Source organism: Terrapene carolina, unplaced genomic scaffold (genome assembly GCF_002925995.2).
Source record: "Terrapene carolina triunguis isolate 2854851 unplaced genomic scaffold, T_m_triunguis-2.0 Scaffold85, whole genome shotgun sequence".
NCBI classification, from domain to species: Eukaryota; Metazoa; Chordata; order Testudines; family Emydidae; genus Terrapene; species Terrapene triunguis.
Genome location: NW_020664436.1, coordinates 63,441,295 through 63,466,718, shown reverse-complemented (window position 1 = coordinate 63,466,718; position 25,424 = coordinate 63,441,295). Strand labels below are relative to the sequence as shown.

Here is a 25,424-nt window from a genome sequence, read left to right as displayed (position 1 = left end):
CACTTATTTTCTAATGTTACAAGTCCAACATGAAGGAAGGATGCACTGGAATTCTGATTGTTCAATGTATTTTAGAGGGGGGGGAGGAGAGAGACACACAGATACCCTTACCTCTCTCCACAAAGTGATATTCTGTACAGATTTAGGCACAGGCTGTCTTGCACAAGCCAGTACAGGAAGCCATCACTGAGATCCAAGGTTAGAGCAACTACCTACAAGACAGAAAAATCCAATCAGTAAAGTGAACAAAATGAATACATCATGGAAAAAATCCCTTCAATTCTGAAAGATATGTTGCATCATTGTTGTTTATATTATACAGCACCATGGAGAGAATGGCTCTTTACCAGAAGAAAAAAAAAAGACAAGTCTCTATCACAACGATTTTTCAGTCTAAATTAGACAGAATATAAAAAGGGAGAACAATAAACAAATGATCAGATCCTCAGCTGGTGTAAATCAGTATAATTCTATTGATGTCAGCAGAGTGACACCAATTCACAGCAGCTGAGGATTTTATATAAAGTGTTTAATTATATTTATAAGCATCTGCTATGTTGCTCATCCCTGTAGCACCTGAGTAGTGTAGCAGTATATCAGTTAGTTAGTGAACCTTCCATACCTAAAATTGCATAAACACCTCTGGCATTTTAATGTCCTCTGTCCAAAACACTTTGTTGGTTTCCAATCTGAAAAGCAGTGTCACTCTTTAGAGTAATATTTCACAGTCTCCAATTGTGTTTTTACAATTTGATTTTACATAAGCTATATCACTTCTGGGCAATCAAAAGAAGGGCATCTTGTACAGAGTCTGAGCTCACTATTTATGGAAAATGATATGCTAATTAGTTGAAAAAAATTAATTAAGTTTTACATTCAAAATAGCTAAATTTCAGTTAGAGCAGCATGCCATCATTTGTATTTAGTAGTAATCTGAAGAAAACATTAGAGGACTCTTCTTGCCCCTTATCCCTACTCTCACCTACACTGCACAAAAATAAGTTGTTGTTTTTTTTAAATTAGACCAAATGTTCCAAACAAATCATATAATTTCATACCTGCAGTCAACAGCATGTACAATACTGTGTGCACAAACGATAGAAATAAGAATCTATTAACCTGGTTTGTGAGTGAAAATAAGATTTGCATCCACAAATTAGGTAGCTGAATTCTATCATGTGAACCTTCAGCTAATTGTGCCTGCAAGTTGTTGCATACACAAAATTGCAAGTGCAAAATTAGAGATAAGGTTGACACCACTCTGAAATTTTGCCTCGACATTTCCCAGCCTCTACTCTCTTGTCAAGCAATAGGTCTATGTCATTTTTTAAAGTTAAGATTTAATTATGGATGTGAATGGAGCATCCATTCTTTTACTCTTCACTAATCAGATACAAAAGATGTTGGCATTAGGAAAAGAAAAAGAAATGTCATATTGCATACTCTTATGCAATTCCCATCACATTCCTGCTGATATTGCATGTCAGAAAATCAAAATTTGAATTATTGCTCTTGTAGATTTCCTTTGTAAAAACTATTTTTGGTGTGAGAGAGTGTGTAGTCAGATTAGGAGTATATACATTATTCCTCTTACCTGCTCTCACTGACATGTTCTACATCAAATTTTGTCTTCCTGTCTCCTACAAGTGAGCTACTGGAAGAACCCCTTCAGCCAGCCTATAGGATAGGGGTGGGCAAACTTTTTGGCCTGAGGGCCTGAGGGCCACATCTGGGTATGGAAATTGTATGGCGGGACATGAATGCTCTTCCATGAGCGCCCCAGTCCCACATCTATGTTCCTTAGCCATTTTGGGCTCCTCTTTTCCCCTCCCCTTCTCTTTACCACAACTACCTTCTTCCACCAATTCAGGCTTGTCCATCTCCCTCATTAATACTTACATTAAAGCAAAGGAAAATGTATACTATTCATATTCAGGGGTCATGCAGTAATTTAACACCTCCCCTTTCATGTGCTACAAAAATAGACAGATTTTTTCCATGGTGTGACAGACATTAATCTCTGAACATGATGTATAGTTGTTATCCTGCAATGTAACCCTATATCATAAGATGCAACATAAATTTAGCCTCTTGAAATAACCCTTGATTTACCATATGTCATGAGGCAATACTCAGCAGGGTTCTGGCACATACTGCATGCAGCATGCTTTGCTGCTCCTTTATAATTTACTGATTTCACAAGCATATTGTAAAGATTAACTAATCAATGTTTATATGGCGTTTTGAACATACTGGGCCAGATCCTCACAGCCGGTGTAAGTCAGAAGTCAACGGAGCTATGCCAATATACACCACCTGTGGGTCTGGGTTATAAAGTGCTACCTAAGGCTACATCTACACTACAGGGGGGAGTCGATTTAAGATACGCAAATTCAGCTACGTGAATAGCGTAGCTGAATTCGACGTATCACAGCCGACTTACCCCATTGTGAGGACGGTGACAAAATCGACTTCTGCGGCTTTTTGTCGGCGGCGCTTACTACCACCTCCCCTCGTGGAGTTAGAGCGCCGATTCGGGGATCGATTGTCGCGTCCCGACGGGACGCGATAAATCGATCCCCGAGAGGTCGATTTCTACCCGCCGATTCAGGCGGGTAGTATAGACCAGACCTCCGTCTAAGTTTTGGATAAAATAGTTAGCCATCTCACCCATGCACAGTGAAATACCAAATCAGAGATGTACTCCAAGACTCAAGTTTAAAGCTCAAAAGGTGAATAGTTATGGATTGTTGAAGATCTTGCAATGACCTATTTAATAGTCTATTAATTTTGTTTTTAAAAAAGCTTAGTAAATTTCAGCAAATAATTAGTTATTCATAGAACTAAATTTACCATCTGCAGTTACAATAGCTAGGGGACAATAATAATTATTATTAGCTGTTATATTGTTTGCATTGTGGTAACACCCAAGGCACAGAAATGGCGACCAGAGCGACATGACAACAACAACTAAGCAGGCAGCTGCAGAGTTGTGGCAAGGGCCTTGACATTGAGGATGAGAAGCTTGAAGTGGATGTGGGGAGCTATTGCAACAATTCAAAGAAATGGATGATAAGGGCAGAACAAAAGGAAAAGATTATTTTTAAGGTAGAAATTATCAACCCTTATGCGTTAGAGCAGAAGCTGATCACCAGGGAGAAATCTGATACAGTTAGGCGCACTACAGGGCATGAGAAGTTGACATCTTCCAGCAAAGAAGTCAGCACTGGCCAGCATCCAAGGTGGGGTGTAAGGCAGGTGACTGGATGGACCATTGATCCGTTGCACCATGGAACTATTTTTCTGTGTGGCAAAAACTTCTTAATTCTTCAGTATTTAGGATTATAATATGGTTATTGTACTATTAGAATTTGCCATTCGATGTTCTAGCTGAGACCTCTCACACAGAGTGGATGTAACAAAAAAGACCCATAAGATTAACTGAACTTTTGAATTGCTAGTCACCTTTAAAAGGACAAACCCGTTCTGCCTAGTATTTAAGTTTTACATCCTAGAAACCCAGCTGGTTAGTGGTTACCCTCTAGGGAGAGGAAAAATACTTTTAAAAGTTTAAGGATTCCAGGAACTGTGATGAAGGCAGCAGGAAGAAATCAGTGGATTTGGAAACATCTGGAGTTCAAAAAGGATCTTTGACAATGAGCAGCATCTGTGTAAAATGGGAGCATATCTTGTATAATCCTAAGGAAAAAGCTGTATCGGGAAGGGATACATTTTAAAGAAAACATTTAAGATGTATGCTACAGCAGGTTGCCTTTTTTGGTATTCTTGAGCTCTTCAATGATAATTTGGCTCTGACTAATCCAAGCTCTGAGAACAGGGGAGTGACTCAGCACATGTCATGAAAGAAGGCAGCTTTCAGCCAAGTGCTGATAAATATTCATGGTGCTGGACCTAAATGTGACTGCTAGTTCACAAAGCCTTTTCATGGGGAAAAACAGTGCATTTAAAGATTTGCCCCACATCCTGGGCTGCTCCTGAAAAGTGCCCAATGCAGCTGAGAACGGGGGTTGGAAAGGTAGCTTTGAGCCAAATTTGCACTCCCCTAATCTTGGGGCTAATGAGCATGGGCCAGTCCTCTGGCTGCACTGACTGCCAGTGTCCCCCAGGATCCATTTCTGCAGACAGGGTTTTCCGAGGACATAAGGTCACAATGCCTTTCCTCCAGCTACCTCAGCGCTCAGACGGCACAGAAATGGCTACTGTGGCTCTGTATCAACTGACAATCCCTTCAAGCAAAAGGAATCCTCAAATGGCCAGATACATCAGCTGGGGAAATGGTAAAACGCTGCCTTGAAGCAATGGAGAATCGGGATCTTCATCTACTTTTTAGGTAACAACTTGCTATGGTAAGACTAATTTGTTTGCAAGAGTCAAAACCGACCACTAGAGTAATTCTATTTTGGGAACAGAAGGGAAACTCTGAAGAACACATTGTCCATCTTCTTGCTTACAGACAGGTAAAATTCATGTGAGTGATAGTCTAGTTACTGGCTGTGACACAAAAGCCAAACAGTGGATACAATGTGGGTAGAGATGGCAAAATGACTAGCAGGAAACTGGTAATACAATATTTTGCTCTAAATCTCATTTTAAACACTCAAGGCCAGGATTTCAATGGAGCCAAGGTGATTTACACTAGCTGAGGATCTTCAGGATCTACAGTGGTCATTATTAAAATGTCAATAGTTGCCAACAGTTGCTGCTGTACAAGGCTATTTTGAGATACCACCGCTCTGTCAAAATGCAAAATAGCACACATTCTATGTGATAGCAGAAGGTAAATGGTCACTTTCTAATGGCAGTCACTGAAATTTAAAACTCAATTAACACAAATATTGTTAAATACAGTTATTCAAACTTGTACCTCCATGATGATTACTCAATAAAGTAATAATTGTATGAATTAACCATTACGGTGTAAGTACAAGTTACACCCAATAATAAATGAAAGGCGTATTGTTATATTTGATGTGACAAGCACTAATACTGACTGTATCCTATGCAGCTAGACACTAAAACACTCCTTTTAAAATATCAGTCACCTGTTTACCAGAAAACCGTGGCTGCTCTTGTAACATAAGGTAGTGCTCTCCATTCAGTCTGGTGCTTTCCACTGAATAAGTTGTGGCCCAGTACAGATAGCCATTGATTGCATCGACCACAAGATCCTTCACCAGGAATGCAACATGCACCACAACATCTGTGTGTCCTACCAACAGAGATTTTCTGTAGATCTGGGGGCGGGCGGGGAGAAAACAGTGTAACTCCTCACACATTAGTTATCAGCCACAGGCATCTGAATACATGTATATGACTATTTCACAGCTATTGATTTCAGTCTCATGTGTTTAAAGTATCACATAAAGAATTATGCAAAATTAGTATTTAGGATCTGCTATTAAGTGACAAAAGCAAAAACTAAAACTTCTAATCCCGCTTATCGTCCTTGTTTCACCAGCCTTCTGAGTGGATAAGAGTTCACATCCAGTTTGCACTCACTATGCACAGCTGTAAATTAGAATGCAAGGTAGTGGAGAATCTAGCCCTATGGTTCTCATTTTCAGAAGGGCCTCTAACTTTGCACTCAAGTAATTACAGGTGCAATTTTATAGAACTGCATAACTTAGCACTACATTTTTAATGCAGACCCATTTTATACAACTGAAATGGCTAAGCAACTGATTTGTGGGTGCATAGAGCGCATTTGTAGCTATTTAGGCACACAATATCAAAGTACTACATCAGAGATGACTTCTGAAAATCCACCCCTATATTTAACAAAACACCTACAATTGCTACACAAGGTTATAATACAAGGATAAATACAAATGTACATCTCTTCATGAACGGAGATTCAGTTGGCAATCTTTAGCTGAGCACTACGGCTATGAAACTATTGTTGGTATATTTTATTTGTATATTTTGCACCTGCAGTTCAGTATCCTGGCTTTAATTAATAATTACATTTCACCTCAAGCCCTTTCATAACTGGAAAAGGAAATATCTCAATGGAAAGAAAGGTGTAATTGCTACAAGTCGATCTACTATAAAAGTAAAGGGTCAACAGCCGCTCAAGTTATAGGAGGTAATAAACACCTTCCCAAATATTATTTAATGATCTTTGTTATTCATTACTTTAGTTCATCCTCAGTGTAACACTCTTACATACCGTATTTGCTTTGCCAGCCCAGTACAAATACTGACCCAACCAATCAAAGGCCACTATCCTTGCTTGTCTGATGTCAGAGATATGAAACTTCTCAATGGCACCAGCTCTTCTAGTCAGTGACCACATATGAACTTCCCCCGTTGAGTTGCTCCAGTAGAGAGTGTCATTATACCAGTCCATGTCTTGAAGCAAGAAAGAAGGATACTAGCAGCTATTTGTCAAATATATCAATAAAACTACAATTTTTTCAAGAACAATTAAAAATATCCAACCAACCAAGACCTTGTCTACATTAGCGGCAGCATGCAAGATACATGTAGCTATATGCCACCATAAAAGGCAGGATGCATCCACAGTGTGGTGGTGTAGCTAGATGTGGCAGTGAAAAGCTCTGGCAGGAGGAGGCAGTGAGGAAAAGTATGGTGGCAGAGAAAAGTCTGTCTCCCCCTGCCAGAGCCTTTCTCTGCTGCCAGAGCCTTCCATTATGGTGTGGAAAAGCTTTGGCAGCGGGTAGGCAGCAGGACAGTACACTGTTGAAAATAGCAGTGTAGATGGGGAAGGCAGTGCTTGGGCATGTAGAGAGCTGTGTAAGGTATATACCGTGGGGTTCAGGTGTGTCTTTACTCACTCAAGCAGTGCCTCACTGTCTACACTGCTATTTATACCCATGCTAGGGGTCGTGCAGTGTCTGTACTCTGTCTACACTTACGGCGTTGTGTATACCTTAAGACTGAAACAGGTCAAACCTGCTACAAATGCAGGAACAATGTACAAGGATTGATACAGCTCAGCTCTAAAACTCAATTGATTAGGGAGATCGTCATCATGATCTATCTTATGTACAGCAATCACCTTACTACACTGACCTCATTTTCATGAGTGTAGCCCTACTGATTACAATAGCACTGCATTACTTTGTAACACTGGGGGTTACATAGCTGTAGAGAGACACCCAGGGAACTTAATTCATCCCTAGTGTAACTCACGTTCACGGCATTTCACCAGGGATGAATCTAGCCCAGGGAGTGCAAGGAGCTTCTGCCTCAAGACTCAGTTCAGTTCAAACTGTTTCACTGCACATTCAAAGTCTAGTCAGATGTGATGAAAGTTCTCATCTTTCAGTTCCTTTCATCCACTGTGGGGAGCTCTGATCAATGCAGACAGGTCCACTACAGGAACACTCAGCCTGGACAGTATTTACCTGAGACATTTCTTATATTAGGAGAGAAGAATACTCCCGGCCCCAAACTATCCAACGGCTGCTTCCAAAGTCCATCGTCCCCCACAGCCAAGATATAAGGTTCTTCTTCAACTGAGAAACAACGATCAAGTTGTAACTATGCAATTTTCCTGTTCCAGCAACCAGTATCAGAGGCACACTGTACAAAAACATAGTAAGAACTAGGCTCTGCCCCTAGGAACAGTAAATCTCAATACGCAAGAGAGACAAAGGCTCAAAAAAAGAAGTATGTGACACCCATTTTTAGATGGGGAATGGAGGCACAGAGAGATTAAGTGCCTTGCCCAAAGCCCAAAATCTGTGGTGGAGCCAGGAACTGATCCCAGACCTTTCAAGCCTCACTCCAGTGACTTAACCATGAGCCCCTCCTTTCCTCTCCACATGTATTATTCTACGTAAGCTACGTTTAAATAAATATTTCAACAGTGTACAGGTTAGAGCCATTGTACACATGCTTGCAGAGGGCCTTTTGCATTTCCCCAGTAAGCCACCCACTCCCATTCATTACATGGTGACAGGCATACTCAACTGTTTCCGATGGTGCACCCATGCTCAGCCACCTGCCACTGGTGGTCTTCAAATGCCACCCTTTTCACTGTTCCCCAAGCACTTTAAAAGAGGTCCCAGCTGCTCGTGTCACTATGTGAAGAGTAGGCACAGCAGAGGATTGAACCCCTGGTGTTCTTCAGGTCTAGGCCTCGACAGGTGGAGAGTATGCACAGGACAAGTTTCTCCTTACTGCTCAGTGAAGTAGTTCTTACCTTCTTTTAAAGTGGTGCCCCTAAAAGACTCTGTCCAGGGTCCTTCCCCAGCAGGAGATAGAGCTCTCACTGACACCTGATATTCTGTGGAGTAAGTCAGCCCTTTCATTGTAAACCTAGTGTCACTGATATCGGAGACAATCCGATCTTCATCAGCACCACGTTGGGCTGATACCTTCACAATGTAAGTCCAGTTCTGCCAGGCGGAAGGACCTGAACGGTGCAGACAATCACATTATTGGACAAGAAACTTCAATAGAGGCCAGGAAAACTGCAGTTTTAGAGATCCATTTCAAAGCTACCAATATCAGAGATATTAGCCAGGGAGAAAATTAAAAACTAGTACTGCTTTAGTCCCTGGCGCCATGGTAGTACATCATGCCCTTCCCAACAACCTAACCGGGAGTGGCAGGTAGTCTCCACAGCACCAGCTGTGCTTCTAGCACCATGGTTCAAACACACTTGCGTGTGTGGTAGAGCTGATAGTAGACTTTGCCAGCCAGCAGCCACCATGTGTGACTTACGGTAGATGTGTGACAGTACTGTGATAGCAGTAGTCAACACTGCGGTCATTACACCCAATGATTTAAGATGCAGCCTTTTTTAAACTCTGCAAGACAGAAAGACTGAGTGACTTACACAATTAAGCCTCCATTCATTTGTCCAGGTGTATTCTTTATTTTAGCAGTAAATCTTTGCTTAAAATTTTGGCAGCTTTATCGTAAATTATTGGGCCCGGTTTTTCTCTCACACCTGTTTCATATTGATGTAACTCCACAGATTACAGTAGAGTCACTTCTGATTTACACCAGCGTCAGGGAAAGGAAAATCAGGAAGATCTTTCCATTAAGTACACTGGAACATGGACTGGACCTTTAGGATGGAACAATAGAACTTACTGGTTCCAATAGTAGGTTGAGGTGGTCTCCAGCAGACCACAGCTTGGTCTGATCCGAACAGCACTGTGACAAGCTGAGGATGAGTTGGCAAAGGATAAGGCTGTGTTGCCGCACCATAAGAAAGCAAGTTGTTGTATCCAAAATAATCGGCCTGGGTAAAATCGCAATCCACCAAAAATTCATTAAAGGCTTTGATCCCAGTTGGAGACAACTCCTCACGGAAAACTGCCCTGCCGTCTGTGACAATGAAAGTATTGTTCTCATAAACAAAGCTCTCTATGTCTCTAAATGAAACTTGAGGTCGCAGGATGTTAAATTCAGAGCCATCCAGAAAACCAGACACAAAGGACTGATCAGTTTTGTTGAAGTAAATTAGTCTTTTGGACAGGAAGTTTATCACAAAGTCTTGCAGAGCGTCGATTCTCACAATTGGCAAAGCTTCAGGGACCTGACCAGGATAGCCTGGGAGGCTTGCCCTATAAATTCCATCCTCCAGCAGATAAAAGACATACCTAACAATGGAACAAAACAGCCCACAGTAGTTACACCATACAACACAGTGTAGACGAGTCACTGATATTTTAGTGGTCTATTGGCTCAGAGACACACCTGTCCTTCTAAAAAAATATAGGGAAATTATTTTGGTTCATATTTATTTATATCCTATGAAAATTAAATACAGGGAGCCCAATTCTCAGCCAATGTAAAATAAAACTACATTGATTTACACTGGCTGAGGGTTTGGCCCATGATTTATATAAGAAAAACTTAACAAAACTTGACAACAGTCAAGTTGGTGTGCTGAGCCTATCATGCTGATCAATATTGCCTTCTTGTTTCCTTGTGCTCTCACCCTCCTCTGTTGGTAACCATCTGTTGTCTCTTGTCTTATACTTAGATTATAAGCCCATTGGAGCAGGACTGTCTTTTGTTGTGTTTGTACAGTGCCTAGCACAATGAGATCCTGATCCACAACTAGAGCTCCTAGGTGATAACAGTTATCAAATAATAATGATAAAAATAATGAAAAGAGCACTGAAATAATAGATACGTTAGACACAGACATTTAAAATTCAAACAATTGTTTTGGTGAACAAATTCAATGTCTTTTTTAAAAAAAAATACAATGCCTCCAAACACTTCACACATTGGAAAGACTTCATACCCTGACTGAAACAAATCAAACGTGTTGAGGAGTGAGCAAGCTGAAGAATAACAGAGGAGCAAGCTTGGCAGTCTGTACAACCGGGGGGTAGGGGGCAGTTTCTGAAGAGGTTCGCGACTAGATAGCTAACCAAGTGAAGACGATTGCCGAAAAGATCAACAGCCCATCTGACACCAAGTCATCAAAGGAGAAAAATCTTACCCATTATATGGATCAGCTACAATTTTCTTAGGGGAGGTAATGGAAGGAGACGTGATATCTTCAGCTCCTGTGCAGTTCTCTAAATTACAGACACATACCTAGAGAATCAGAATAAAGAGAAAGGCTCTTATGTATCAGTAGCATGTTTACTGATGAGCAGCAACATGACCTGAGCATCCTACAGGGGAGAACAGAGACAGACAATAACCTAAGGCACTTCCAAGCACTTCTAAGCACCTACATTTCCAGTCATTCAATTACAAGGCTTGCTCACTGTGCCAAGCCTTCCGTTAATGCTTACCATGAAGGAATTGTCCGTTCACTATCCACTTACCTCACGGTCTTCAAGCTGGAGGAAAACGAAGGGCCAGATTTTGGGATCCAGTCAAGCTATGCTTTGAGCAGAATCTGACAGGGGAGGGGAGGTGGTGGTTTACAACTACCTTTGTGCTGATCCTGCGAACAGCCTGGGACCAGTTTGGCCTCATACCTTTTTTAACTTACATTAGCTGCAATGGACTCCTACAGCCATTGTTTTCACCTAAGGCTACACGAGTGCAGACATCTGTGGCCACATCTCATCCTGCACCGATAAGCACCCTGGGCAATAAGTGGCGAGTGGAGTGGCAAGGCACTGGCACACGGAATCGCTGTTTATAGCAGCTTTCTCCCCCTTTGTCTCATATGCATGAGAGGAGCAAAGGAGCCAGACCAGGACCTCACTTCTAAAGTCATTAAAGTTTCAAGAGTGAAGAATTAAACGCAGGGTTGCCATCTATTTTTTTCTCTCAGGACAAAACAGCTGTGACCCTCCAACACCTTCATTATCACAAGAAAATATTGAGTACTTAAATATCTCTTATCACTTTCAAACTGCATTATAATCATGCAGTACTAATGATTAGAACTAACGTACTAATTCTCACAACACCCCTGCAAGGTACAGTAAGAAAGCACTGTACAGATGAGGAACTGAGATCTAAAGATTAAATGATTTGCCACCGAAGGCCTAAGCCACAGGTGGAATCAGTGTCAGAAATGACATGACTTTTTTTCACGATAAAAATTAGCTAAGAAGCTGGAATTCTAGGATGTCAGTTTACTTTTAATGTGACCTGAGACGCCTGTAGACCACAGTGAGGCAGGTATTACTATTTTGTCCTATTTCTTTGACAAAAAAATTTATTACATTAAAAATAAAAACATTATAATGGTCAACAGTACGCCATACATCCCTACCATAATCCCTGAGCTCTTTATTGCCATATGTAAAATAGGGCACACATTAGTAGTTCATAAGTATTAAGAAAATAATTAAGCTCCGGAGCCCAACCTTCTCATTCATGACAAAGTACATCCGCTGGTAAAGCCAGTCTGCTGAGATTGATGTAATTTTCCCTGGGCCAGCATAAAAGAGCTTTAAGTCAGACACATCAGACATGCTGGCAGCTCCTTTCACCCAGATAGAATTTCCCTCTGAGAAATAGACAACCTGCTGGTAAATATTCACAGAAATCCCTAGAAACAGCAAGACAACACACACACACAAGGTTAATATGAAAAACACATTTTGATTTTTCATTACTTTTAAAAAATAATGTCATAGAATGCGGTGGGCAGCTCTCAATCTGAAACCTTACATGACCCGAAAAAATATTAACATTTCTCTCCCCCAATTCTAGTATGTATTCCCATACTATACAATATTTCCCACAATCCTTGAAAGTGGCACGATTGTACACAACGGCCCTTAGAACTGATACTACAGTGGGCACTGCAGAAAACCAATGAACAGATTAGCTAGAAAGACAAATTAGTAGGTAGACAGATCAATCGACACCAATTCACCCTACCTGGTGCCCAGAGACGCAATTTGCATCTCATCACACAAAGCACAATCCACTCTGCTCCAAGGTGGGGGCTCATCCCCCGTCAGAGAACTACCAGTCTCTGCACCACCAGCATGTGATGGGAGATTACTGTAGCCTGAGGCAGCTTTCATTTCTGCTGGGTATAGCATCCTAAGGAGCCCTGTAGGCACCCTTGTTAGGATATGAGCCCAGATACCTATCTAATGTCTCATGCCCAGAAAAAGCACCAGTGCACACACAGGGTGTTTCAGCTGCATGCAGCTATAGACAATGTGGCTGCGCTCTAAACCGTTACGCTACCATGCACGGACTAACCCATGATTGCTTAACTCTTGGTTAACCTGCAGTGACAACATAGCCATATACTGCTGAGGCAGGAGGGGCTGAATCAGCACATTCTCCAGGTCTTCTGGCCACATCCTTTTCCCTGCAGCGCTAACCATTTCTGGGGGGTGCTGGCCCCCTCATGTATTCCACCAGGTCAAGGTTGATTGCGGCCATTTTTCTCTCCCTCTATCTATACACACCCCTAAAGGATATTATTCTGCCAGAAACCAGAATAAACCAGGAGTGAAACTGGCCCAGTATGTCAACATCCCTGAGAGCACACTCCCCTCTACTGTCTTCCTTTCTGGTTATGGCCCAGTGAACATCAGAAACTTCAGAGATTTCATTTGCAAAGGCACAACATCTTCAGCTGTTGAGCCGTACCTACACCTGACCATTGTGAGATTTCTCTCTCTCCTGATTCCTCCTTCCCCACTGAACCCCTCAACTGCCTAATAAGCTTGCCACCCATAGCAAACCTCCCTCCACATTGCCCTAAATCTCACCCACCAGATTTCTTTTTTGCCTCTCTTTCCACAATTTCATTCGACAGATTCCTGGTGCCCCTTGAACTCCTTCAATACCATATGATTTGTATCTAAAATCATTTCAAATGGCTGGGTAAAAGAGTTTGAGATCACCCACATAGCTACAAAGAGGAGACTGTAGCTGCATGGAGGAGTGAAGGTCTTGTAGTTATAAGGCATGAGATTGGGATTCAAGAGATCTTACTTCAGTTCAAGGTTCCACCAAAGATCTCTTGAGTGACCTTGGGAAAACCACTTAATCTCGCAAAGATAACATTTTCAAAAGCACTCAAGTGAGTTTGGATTTAGTTCTACTGCCTTGCAATGAGACTTAAGCTCCTAAATGCCCAAGTCACTTTTGAGAGGCTCTTTTGATAACTCTGTACTGTGTCTCAGACAACCTTCCTACCTCACACTGGTGTTTGGTAGGCACTTGAATAATGCAGTAGTGGGAGCTGTATCAGTATTTATGGTGGAGAGAGAAAGAGAAAGAACTAACCTGTAATACTGTGGTGTATGACATCATTCTGAAGGCATTGTGCGACTTCCAAGAAAGATTCCATGGATCTCTTTCTTAGAGATTGGTTTCTGGCAAGAAAGAGCCATTTCACTTTTTCCTTAACTGACAATTAAAAAGACAATTTTAAAATTAAGCTAGAAAACAGAAATGAAAATCAGAGGGCAATTTTCCTAACTTGCATATCGTTAATCCACAATATACTATTTGCATGCCCACACACATCCACAGACACAAGGCTGTCCACCACCACATCCAGCAAAAACATAATTCCTGAGTGCTGTAATGATATGCAAAACTACTAAGGCTAGACAACTTTTGCAAAATATATACTTTCTTGCTACGCAGCTTATCATCACTGACTAAAACTAACCCCGTGCTGTTGTAGCTGTGTGGGTCCCAGGATATGAAAGAGACTAGGTAGTGAGGTAATATCTTTTATTGGATCAACCTCTGTTGGTGGAAGGAACAAGCTTTTGAGCTTCACAAAGCTTTTCCTCAAGTCTGGAAAAATTGCCTGCTAACCCTTAACTGCCCACTTCATTTTAAGTGGTCTCGTACAGCATGTGTGAACCCCTTATACTTAACTATCTATCTCAGCTTGTATTCAGTGTGTACATTCTGGTCACCTTCTCCAGACCTGAGAAAGCTTTGGAAAGCTCAAAAGCTTGTCCTTTCCACCAACAGAAGCTGGTCCAATAACAGACATTACCTCCCCCAACTTGCCTCTCTTAAAACTAAACCTGTTAAATAAATGGAAAAAGTACATTTTGTGGTGATGTATTATCCATATAGTTTGGTCTGTTCGCATACTCACTAACTTGCAAAATTCAGTAATCTGCAATGAATTTCTTAGCCATTAGCAAAAACCACTGAGGGTCTACTGATTTCCAATGACACCTGAGGGACGTAAGCCTAGATGCACAAAAGATGTTAGGTGTCAGTCCCTGTTTTAGGAACCCAAGTCCCAGTCTCAGGACCACTGCGATGCACAAAGGTCCTGCTGAACCCTGTAGGTGCCTCAACTCACTTGGCACCTAAGTTTTTGCAGTAAAAAGTTCCCTCAGTGCCTACATCTTGGCCCCTGAGTGCCTTCCTCTAGGAGTCTGGGCACTTATCTCCCACCTAAGCTCCAGAGTGATTCACAAACCAGGGGACAAAAAGCGTTCGGCCACATAAGTCGTATGCAAGGCCCAATCCAGAAGACGCCCTCTGAGCACACCTACTGGATTGGGCCCTTCAGGAGAGTTCACACAAAACAGCCGGGAGGGGGAGAACCCACCTCATAACTTTTAGCCCAGTGGTTAGGGTACTCACCTGGGATGTGGGAGACCCCTGTTCAAGTCCCCCCTCTGCCTGAGGAGGAACAGGGCTTTGAACAGGGATCTGTAACCAACCCTAACCACTGGGCTATGAGATATTTTGATGTGGGGTTCCATCAGTCTCTCCTGTTGAAGCTGTTACTGTGGATAAATAATTAAAGAGTCATGGAGCAGGGGGGACTGGACCCTGCAGTGGAAGCTTATGTTCAACTGGTTATCTACCATGGCCCCCAAGTCCTTTTCAGAGTAACAGATTTCCAGGATACAGTCCCATATCTTATAAAAATGACCTACATTCTTTATTACTAGATGTACAACTTTGGATTTATCTGTGATATAACACGTGTTATTTAAATGAGCTCACCTTACCTAGCAACCCCCGAGAGTGAGACAGGAAGTTGGGAGAGAAAGGGAAATGAGGTTCTTGCTGGGGAAAATATTGTGATGAGAACTATGATCTTCAGCTAGATCAGAAGCAGTGGGTGAAATAAGGAACAAAGATCTTGGGTCTGATTTGCCACTGTGTTACCCTAGTTTTACACAGGTATAATTTCATTCATTTCAAAACTAGAGTAATACAGTGGGAAATCAGGCCCAATGCCTTCATGTACAGGCAAATTCTGTCTTCCAGTACAGGAAATGTTGCCTAGTGATTAGAGAAGGGGAAGCGTAGGGACAGCAATTTCACCTGGCTTCTGTGTAGGGAGCAGGGAGGAAGCAATTTCCTTCTCTGTGAGGTTTATATAGCAACTATCACTGTTATATGTAAGCACTACACAAAATTGCCCAAAGTCCAAAATGGAGGGTTTTTCTCTCTCCAGTCTTCCAGAGCAGAGGAGAATGGCTTTGTGATTGCAGGGTTTGTAGTTTGGTTTGCTTGCATGTTTCAGAATTATTGTTATAATATTTTTAAAGAGTATCAGTTCTGTGGGCTGTATCAAACGGCATGTTTTGAATTTTGATCTGAACGCAATCAGGCTTGGACTCAGTCTGATTCCTTCTGGCAAAGAGCTCCATAACCAGCATCCCAGCTCTAAGAATGCTCTCTTCCCACGGCCTGATATTTGGAACCTGGACCTAGTCAGCTACATCATCCCCAAGGAACACAGTTCTCTCAGGTAGTGTTGAAGGGTAAGGCAATCTTTGTGGCAGCTAAACCCCTATACTTCTGCCCCATACCCATATACCTGCACAATGGCCAGACACAATCTTTTTAATGTATGGGGCTCAATTCCTAAGTACTCAGATCTTCCTTTATGTAACAAAAACCATTCTGTATTTGACATAGGCTCGAGGAGGTCCAAGTTATATAATCATACAAATCATATACATATTGTTAGAATTCAGATATGCAAATGGACAAACTAAAGTCCGATGTGGCAGCTACTGAGGGTTTGTTTACACTAGAGATTTTTTTAATTAAAATTAATTGGTTGTCACTTACTTAAGTTAACCAAACCATTGGTGCATCCAAATCTGGAGACTCCACAAATGCTGGTTTCAGGACACACATATATTTGTGATCAGGGCTCAGTTAACCCTGGAACAAATATTAGTGGAGTGTCCAGTCCAGCATGTACCAGTGTGTTAGACAACTTGAGTCAATTGGCAATCAACTAACATGAGTTTAAAAAGCACTAAGGTAGACATAGCTTCAGTGTCTCCAACCCACAGAAGGTGGAAGGTGGGTGAGGATTTAGGAACAGAGTTAAGGCTACTGTTGTAACCTTCATGGAGAATTTCCTGAGTTTCTAGCATTTCGTTTTTTCAGTTTGGTAACATTGCTTTTATTCCCATCCATAACTCTATCTTAATATATTTCTCCCTGGGAATAAATTAATATTTGTAAAATATCTTAAGAGACTCATATAGATAGGTGGCTATAATGTATTGTTTTTTGTATAATGAAATGCCATTAGTGGAAAAAAAGAACAAAAGAAGAGAAATAGCAAAAAAAAGGATATGATCTGATGTTGTTTTGCATGAGATCATTCTGGAATTTTTGACTTGAAAGTCTAATATGAAATTTGTTTGTGACACTTGGCCAGAAACGGTTAAGTATCCTGCAGGATAAATTCAACCCTTAAAGACATATTGGTAGATAATATTTGTGGTTTTGTGTGTTTACATATATAATGATAGAGGTTAACATATATAATGATAGAGATTAACAATGTAATCAAATAGTCCCTGTTTATGCTGTATTCTGTTAATTCAGAGATCAAAAGGAGACCTTAACATTTAAATGAACTGTAAACATAGGATATCGCTGTACAGTATTCATCTCTCTTTGAAATGTATAGCAAATCACCTGAGAATGATGGAAAACTGGCAATTGCCATATGTTAATCCGTGTAGATAATTACTGGTGATGCTTAGGAAATGGGTCCACTTCAAAGTCCCCATGAGTGCCTATTGTTCACCTAAGTACTGTCACAAGAGGCCTGAAACTGTATATAAGATGCTTGGGGCCTGATTTTGTCATCTCAATCTGCTTGAGGCTTCATGCAGGGGAAGCTCAAGCCATAGGGCTGAGATCCCAATTCTGACTGGACCACTCTGAATATAAATATTGCACTATAACCTATGAACTAATTCTGAAAGAACTCTTTGCAACTACAAAGCTCACCATCTCTGCTATGAATCTGAACCTCAAGAATTGTACTCTCTCTCTCTTTTTTAATAAATGTTAGTTTAGTTAATAAGAATTAGCTGTAAACATGTATTTTGGTAAGATCTGGAATATTCATTAACCTGGGAGGTAATGTGTCCGATCCTTTGGGATTGGTAGAACTTTTTTATATGACGAATAAGATTTTCAGTAATCGTCGTCATATTTGACTTGGGTGTCTCATTCACACCCATTTGATACTGGTTCACCTTTTTGTCACTTGTACCAGCCTGAGTTTTTGTGCCCAACAACCAACCTGTTGTTGTTACTACGTTTATTACGGTAGTGCCTAGAGACCAAAAAAACCAGAGCTCCATTGTATAGGTGCTGTACAAACTCAGAGTAGAAGACAGTCGCTTCCCCAAAAAGTGCACAGTCTAACTATCTTTCTAGTCTGCTGTACACCCCATAATCGAGGTGCATCAGAATTAGTTACCAGTTACCAGGAAACTATAAGGAATATGTTGCGTGTGTACCTGTGGGTTCTGGAGTAGTGATATTAGCTTCTGCGGGTGGCCCGCCACCAACCTCATTTACTGCTACGATGGTAAATCTATAGTAAATCAAAGAGAGATTTTACGGAACGTTATAAATGCTTGAAAAAATGCCTTCTGAAGTAGAACAATTGAGTCTCACGTGCTTATCATGTTTTTCCTTCAGTGGAAAAAACTGTTTAAACAAAGTCATTCAGGGACAAATTCTAATAAAAATATAATCAGATGAGGAGTTGAACTCACTAGCTTTGCAAGATAAGGTAACACAATCTAATAAATTACATAGCTACATGCTGCCCTCAGAGTTATGTGGGCAACTCAGTTTCATCTCAAGGGAAGATCTATAGTCACCTTTGAGAGCAGAACGTGGCCATTTGGAGTTTAGCGTTTGTAAATTTCCCTTCAGTTTAACTAAATCAGTTAGAAGAGGGCTCCCCTATAATTCTCTGAACACAACAGAAATGTGCACCACGAGGGGAAAAAATAAAAATATAAAGGTTACTGAATTCAAAATTCCACATTCTGGCACTGCATCAGATTGTCACCCCACTCCCCAAAGTGATTTGCTTTTGCCTAAATTCTGATCTCAATTATACATGAGGAAATCTAAAACAACTCCATCGATTTAAATTGAGATACGCCAATTTTCACAACAGCACAACTGAGAAGAGAATTTTGCCCACTGATTCTGCAAAAGCAGTGTTAATGTGCACTCTGTTCTGCCAGTCAGAACCACCTTCACCGCACATACACACACAGATTTCTGGATTGTAGGAACTCTACTGCCTGCTTTATGACACTAAGGGCACACTCTGTCCAGCTGATCACCTTTTCTTTTGTACCTGTAAGTGGTGTTTGGAAAGGTGGAGTAGAACTGGAAACTTTGACCTCTGGATGCTGTGCGCAGTTCCTGCTTTTCACTGGTTAACAGTAAATTATATCCAACAATCAATCCACTGGGGAAAAGTGGTGGAGACCAACTAATTTCCACGGTGTCAGGCCCCGAACTTTGAATATCTTTAATGATAGGAGCTGTAACAGGAACTGCAAAAGACAGAAATCACTGGCTGTAGACTTGGTTTTTCAGATGTGATTTTTGGGGGATGGCTGGGAGAAGATGAGGGGGGGATGAAAAATCATCTCTGTTTAATTGGAAAAACATATGAATAGGTTTATCAATCCCACATTCCTCTTGGCCATACATGCACTCCTGGGTCACAGTGTTTATCATAAGCCAAAGAAGGAAAATTTTGCGTGAGACTTTATTGTTTTGTCACCACATCACCTGAAGCCATGGGTCAAAATCCCAAAAATCAGCCCATCCTTCCATCATTATGAGGTAGACAAATTAGAACCACATAATTTTATGTGTGGGGGCTTCAGAGGGGACCTTAAAAACTAAGGGGCTATCTGCTGTGACTAGTTACTATAGATCCTGTGATACTTTTTGTAAGAACATGTATGTCCTTAGCCAAAATTCCCCTCCCACTCCATTGTACAAACTGCTGTGCACCCATTTGGTTGTCGTCCTACCTCCAAAATGTAGCCTACACCTTAGGCTAATTTTCTAAAGTGCTGCCTTTAGTTCTGAAAGCATTTACCCATTTCCTTCAGCATGAGAGGCGCTATATAAATCTAAATTCATTATTACTATTCATATCTAAACTTTTAGAAACTTAGCCACTTAAACATCTGAATCTTTTGAGGGTCAGCCACGTCTAATTTAAATATAACCTAGTGATTTACATAACAGGTTCACAACCAGCGCAATACAAGTGAATGCAACAAAAAGGAACTTGAACAAAGATTCTTTTTATGCCTCAAACGAAGAGTTTGCACTAACACTTTAGTTATAGTTGCTTAAGGGTCTGCCCTTATCCAAAACCCAGAGAATAGAATGGAAAGACTCACATTGATTTCAATGAGCTTTGAAGCCTAAAGCCTAAAACAAGTACTATTTCTCCTTTCCCCTACTGAACACCAATATCAGTTTCTGCAAAGGGGAGCATAGATCAGCATTCATGTCACACTCCCCGTTGGTACCCAGCCCAAGCCAGGGAAGCTAATAATCCAACCAGTGGACCAAATTTTTGTGATGAATCCTGGTCATGTGCCACGTGAAACACGTTGTGCATATGCTAGGAAGAAGACTTCTGCAAATACAGGGAACTTTAAACCTCCGGTGACTTCCAGTGTTACCACAGGATGAGATTTAACATGCAATTAGATGTGAGTTGAAAAAGTAACAAGGTGTACCTTCACTATGTCTTATTCATATATATATAAGCATATTTCCTATCTATGTGAAGCAGGTTCTACATCACCAATTGAAGGAGAGCTCATATCCTGAAGCTGATTCTATCTGAATGCTCCAGTTAGTGCGTCATTTCTTATCTCCGTTTTATAACAAACTGATAAAGTAGCCATTGAGTCAAATGGTTACTTAAAGCCAAACTGCAGGCAAATATTGTGAAATTTGCTTAAACTAATATTGCTTCTTTGCATAGCAAGAATGTTACTAAGTTGATAGTTTCTTCCTGCCCTGGTGCACTGAACCTCACCTAAAAGTCACTGTGGATTTTGTTTGGTGGTGGGTACAATATATTTTGTACTGATTTTTTTCTTGCTATATATACACCTTGGATATACATGATAATATTCAGAGGTAAAAGAGACTTGGCATTTTCCCTATGTATCCCTACAAGGGCAAGAAGATGTGTTAAAAATGCTATCACTGTCAATGCAAAAGCCCAAAAAAAGTCATTTAGAGATGGGCTGAAAAATTACATTTGAGAACAAAGACACATGACTTTCACACTGCAATGGTCACAAGCCACAGAAGCTCACCATGCAAACAAGTGGAAATATAATTATGTAAGAGATATGATAGTTCTGAATGCACAATGCATTCACCCCCGTGAGGCAGTTGTTAACATCTACACCTAACAGACCATAAAGGGGAAAATAAACTAGAGACAGCACAGCAAAAATGGTGAGACACACTAGCAGCATGTGACTCTCTACACTGGTATACAAATGGATCAAGAGCACTTCTTAAAGGTTAGAAAATATACATACAATATCTACTCCCTCTTCTGCCCACAGCCCTTTCATTTAAAAAGGAATGTTGTAAGCAATGATTAAAGCTACATGTGTGATGGAGAGATTTGCATTTTTTCAGATAGGTTTAGCCCATTCCTACTCACGTAGCTTTTCCTCTTTTTCTTTCAACCTTATTGTTGTACTTTTAAAACTTTGTAAACACCTGAAAATAAATGTTTAAAATGGAAACCCATTCAGAGGGTCATTAGTGACGCTTTGAGTCAAACAAATGGATTATGAGTCATCTTTGTCTCACTACTGCAGAGAAATGTAAGATTATCGTGCTTTTTCCATTCTATTGCTGCAGTTAAATACATTTTAACTTGAACAAACTTTAGAAATGCAAACTAGCCCATCAAGGCCAAAAGTTTCAGCCATCAGTTGTGTCTACAAAAATAATCATCAAAGCATTTGCACTCAAAAAGCTGCATGAACACAGATCAGGTAACTGAGCACCCAACGATCCAATCTGCCCTCATCATTTTGAAGAAGCAAACACTTCCATATGCCTTTTTGTGGAGACTAAGTAGGAATCATAACTGAAAATTCAGCCCAAACTCTTTCAGATTAAGCTAAAGAGTCTGTAGTAATATTACCTAGCAGTCTGCAATTTTACAACATATAATGAACATATGCTTCTGAAAGGGATAGATAAGACAGAAAACATCATAATGCCACTATATCAATCCATGGTACGCCCACCCCTTGAATATTGCATGCAGGTCTGGTCACTCTGTCTCAAAAAAGATATGTTAATATTGGTGCAGAGGTTCAGAGAAGGGCAAAGAAACTGATTAGGGATATGGAACAGCATCCATATGAGGAAAGATTAAAAAGACTGAGACTCTTTATCTTAAACCAGAGATGATTAAGGGGTCTGCAAAATTATGAATGGTGTGGAGAAAGTGAATAGGGAAATGTAATTTATCCCTTCACATAATACAAGAACTGGGGGTCACCCATGAATCATAGAAATATAGAACTGGAAGGGACCTCGATAGGTCATGTAGTCCAGTCCCCTGCACCGAGGTAGAACTAAATATAATCTAGACAATCCCAGACAAGTATTTGCCTAACTTCTTCTTAAAAACTCCTATGATGGAGATTCCACGACCTCCCTAAGTAATTTGTTCCAGTGCTTAAACACCCTATAGTTAGGAAGTTTTTCCTAATGTCTCCCCTAAATCTCTCTTGCTGCAATTTAAAGCCCATTGCTTCTTGTCCTGTCCTCAGTGGATAAGGAGAACAATTTATTGCTCTCTTCTTTATAACAATATTTTACATACTTGAAGACTGTTACCATGTCCCCCCTCAGTCTTCTCTTCTCCAAACTAAAGAAACCCAATCCTTTCAATTTTTCCTCATAGATCATGTTTTCTAGACCATTAATCATTTTTGTTGCTCTCCTTTGAGCTTTCTCCAATTTGTCCATATCTTTCCTGAAATGTGGTGCCCAGAACTGGACACAGTACTCCAGTTGAGGCTTAACAGTTCTGAGTCAACCGGAAGAATTAATTTACATGACTTGCTTACAACACTCTTGTTAATATATCCCAGATTTATGTTTGCCTTTTTTTTTTTTTTTTTGCAAGACTATTATATTGGTGACTCATATTTTGTTTGTGATCCACTATGACCCCCAGATCCTTTCCTGCAGTACTCCTTCCTAGGAAGTCTTTTCCCATTTTGTATTTGTGCAATTGATTATCCCTTCCTAAGTGGAATACTTTGCATTTGCCCTTATTGAATTTCATCCTCTTTATTTCAGACCATTTCTGCAGTTTGTCCAGATCATTTTTAATTTTAATACTGTCCTCCAAAGCGCCTGCAACCCCTCCCAGCATGGTATCATCGGCAAATTTTATAAGTGTACTCTCTGTGACATTATCCAAATCATTTATGAAGATATTGAATAGAACTGGACCCAGGACAGATCAGGGGTACTGGAACATTTTGTATAGTGGGGGTACTGAGAGACATTGAACCAAACTGTAAACCCTCCATATGATGGAAATCACTTCAAGCCAGAGGGTGCAGCAGCACCCTTATTTCAAGAACCTATGGGACAGATCTCTGTGGGACCCCACTTGATATGCCCTTCCAGCTTGACCATGAACCTTTGATAACTATTCTCTGAGTATAGTTTTCCAACCAGTGGTTTACCACCTCACAGTAGGTTCGTCTAGGCTGTATTTCCCTAGTTTGCTTATGAGAAGGTCATGTGAGACAGTATCAAAAGCCTTTCTAAAATCAAAATTTATCACATCTACTGCTTCCCCCATCCACAAGACTTGTTACCCTATCAAAGAAGGATATCAGGTTGGTTTGGTATGATTTGTTCTTGACAAATACATGTTGACTGTTATTTATCACCTTATTATCTTCTAGGTACTTACAAATTGATTGGTTATTTGCTCCATTTTCTTTCTGGGTACCCAAGTTAAGATGACTGATCTATAAATCCCTGGGTTGTCCTTATTCCCCTTTTTATAGATAGGTAGTATATTTGCCTTTTTCCAGGCCTCTGGGATCTCTTCCATCCTCCATGGGTTCTCACCCAGTTCCTTAAGTGTTTTAGGATGTATTTTGCCAACTTAAAGACATCTAATTTGTCTAAGTAAGTCTTAACTTGCCCTTCCCCTATTTTAGCCTCAGATCCCACACTATTTACATTGATGTTTATCGTCCAATCACTGCTAACCTTTCTAGTGAAAACTGAAACAAAAAAAGCATTTAACATGTCAGCCATTTCTACGTTTTCTTCTGCTATTGAAAATTAATAGGCAGCAGATTTAAAACAAACAAAAGGAAGTACTTCTTCACACAACTCATCCACATGGGATGTTGTGGGGCCAAAAGTATGACTTGGATAAGAGTTAGATAAGTTCATGAAGGATAGGTCCATCAACAGCCAATAGCCAAGATGGTCAGGGACACAGCCCCATACTTTGAGTGTCCCTAAACCTCCCACTGCCAGAAGCTGGGATTGGATAACAGGAGACGGGTCACTCAAAATTACCTTGTTCTGTTCATTCCCTCTGAAGCATCTGACACTGGCCATTGTCAGAAACTGGATACAGTATGGCTGTTCTTATGAAAGTCAACTTTTTAGCACTGCCCTTGAAGCTGTGACCAACAGTGTAATTACCTCCAAATGCATGAGTCCGGTAACTGGGACTAGACGGAGAATAGAGCTGCATCTGAGATGTGATGATCCAAACTACTCGAAACACATATTCTGTGAAGGCTTGAAGGTTACTCACTGTGTACGAATACTCAGACACTACCTAGATCAAAATACATACATATAATCATTATCACTGTTCCTCTATCTGGAGTTACCGTGTAGGATCTCAGTCTAGCCTGATATGACAACATAAAACAATATGTATATATTAGGATGTTACAGACCTAATTCCAAGAAACCTGTATAAAGCAGAACAAGTTCTAGATAATTCATTTTCCTTAAACATTATGTACTGATTCCTCCTTTAACACTTTATTTAAAACCCACTGCCAAATCTCATCAAATATTGGATGGATGGAACAGAATATTAGGAAGATAAGACATAGGCCTGGAAGAGATCTCCTGGGTCAGATCAAATCCCCTGCTGCCGCAAGCAACCCAACATATAATCCTGCTCCTAAATTTATCAAGCTCCATCTTCAAACTAGTTAGGTTGTTTGCCCCCACTACGCCTATTGCTCCAGAACCTCACTTCTCTGATAGTTAGAAACCTTCTAATTTCCAGCCTGAATTAATTAATTAATTTAAAGAATATTCTAATTTTAAGCAAATAAATAGCTAAGACAGTATAATATTAAATATATTAACATCAGTAAATTTTAAATTGTTATCACTCACCCACAGGCTTCTGGGTACCTAACAAAATATACTTAAACTTAACTAGTCATTTTACCCAAATAAATCCAAGAACAAAAATAAACAAAAAACATCCCCAACAATCCACCACCAACATAACAAAAATACACAAAGAATCCCCAAATGCTTTACAATCTTAACAAATTATACACAAGAATCATGTCATTCACCACTCAAATGTAGCCACTTCTAATGTGAAATGTGGCAACTGTTTTATAGAGTACAAGAATAATAGAGGATAGGTGAGGACAGGA

The 25,424-nt window shown here is 40.5% G+C and overlaps 1 protein-coding gene across 1 annotated transcript in view; it reads right to left on the bottom strand.

Annotated features, from left to right (window-relative positions):
• ROS1 (ROS proto-oncogene 1, receptor tyrosine kinase) overlaps positions 1–25,424 on the bottom strand; it is a 90,794-nt gene that overhangs the window by 54,671 nt on the left and 10,699 nt on the right. Inside the window, exons 7-18 of the mRNA XM_029911077.1 lie at positions 24,436–24,574; positions 19,028–19,229; positions 18,168–18,244; positions 13,681–13,803; positions 11,790–11,974; positions 10,457–10,554; positions 9,091–9,602; positions 8,192–8,404; positions 7,392–7,502; positions 6,191–6,372; positions 5,064–5,255; positions 112–212 (exon numbers count right to left, since the gene is read on the bottom strand). Of these exons, the coding sequence (XP_029766937.1) occupies positions 112–212; positions 5,064–5,255; positions 6,191–6,372; positions 7,392–7,502; positions 8,192–8,404; positions 9,091–9,602; positions 10,457–10,554; positions 11,790–11,974; positions 13,681–13,803; positions 18,168–18,244; positions 19,028–19,229; positions 24,436–24,574 (2,135 nt within the window). The remainder of the gene's footprint in view (positions 1–111; positions 213–5,063; positions 5,256–6,190; positions 6,373–7,391; positions 7,503–8,191; positions 8,405–9,090; positions 9,603–10,456; positions 10,555–11,789; positions 11,975–13,680; positions 13,804–18,167; positions 18,245–19,027; positions 19,230–24,435; positions 24,575–25,424) is intronic.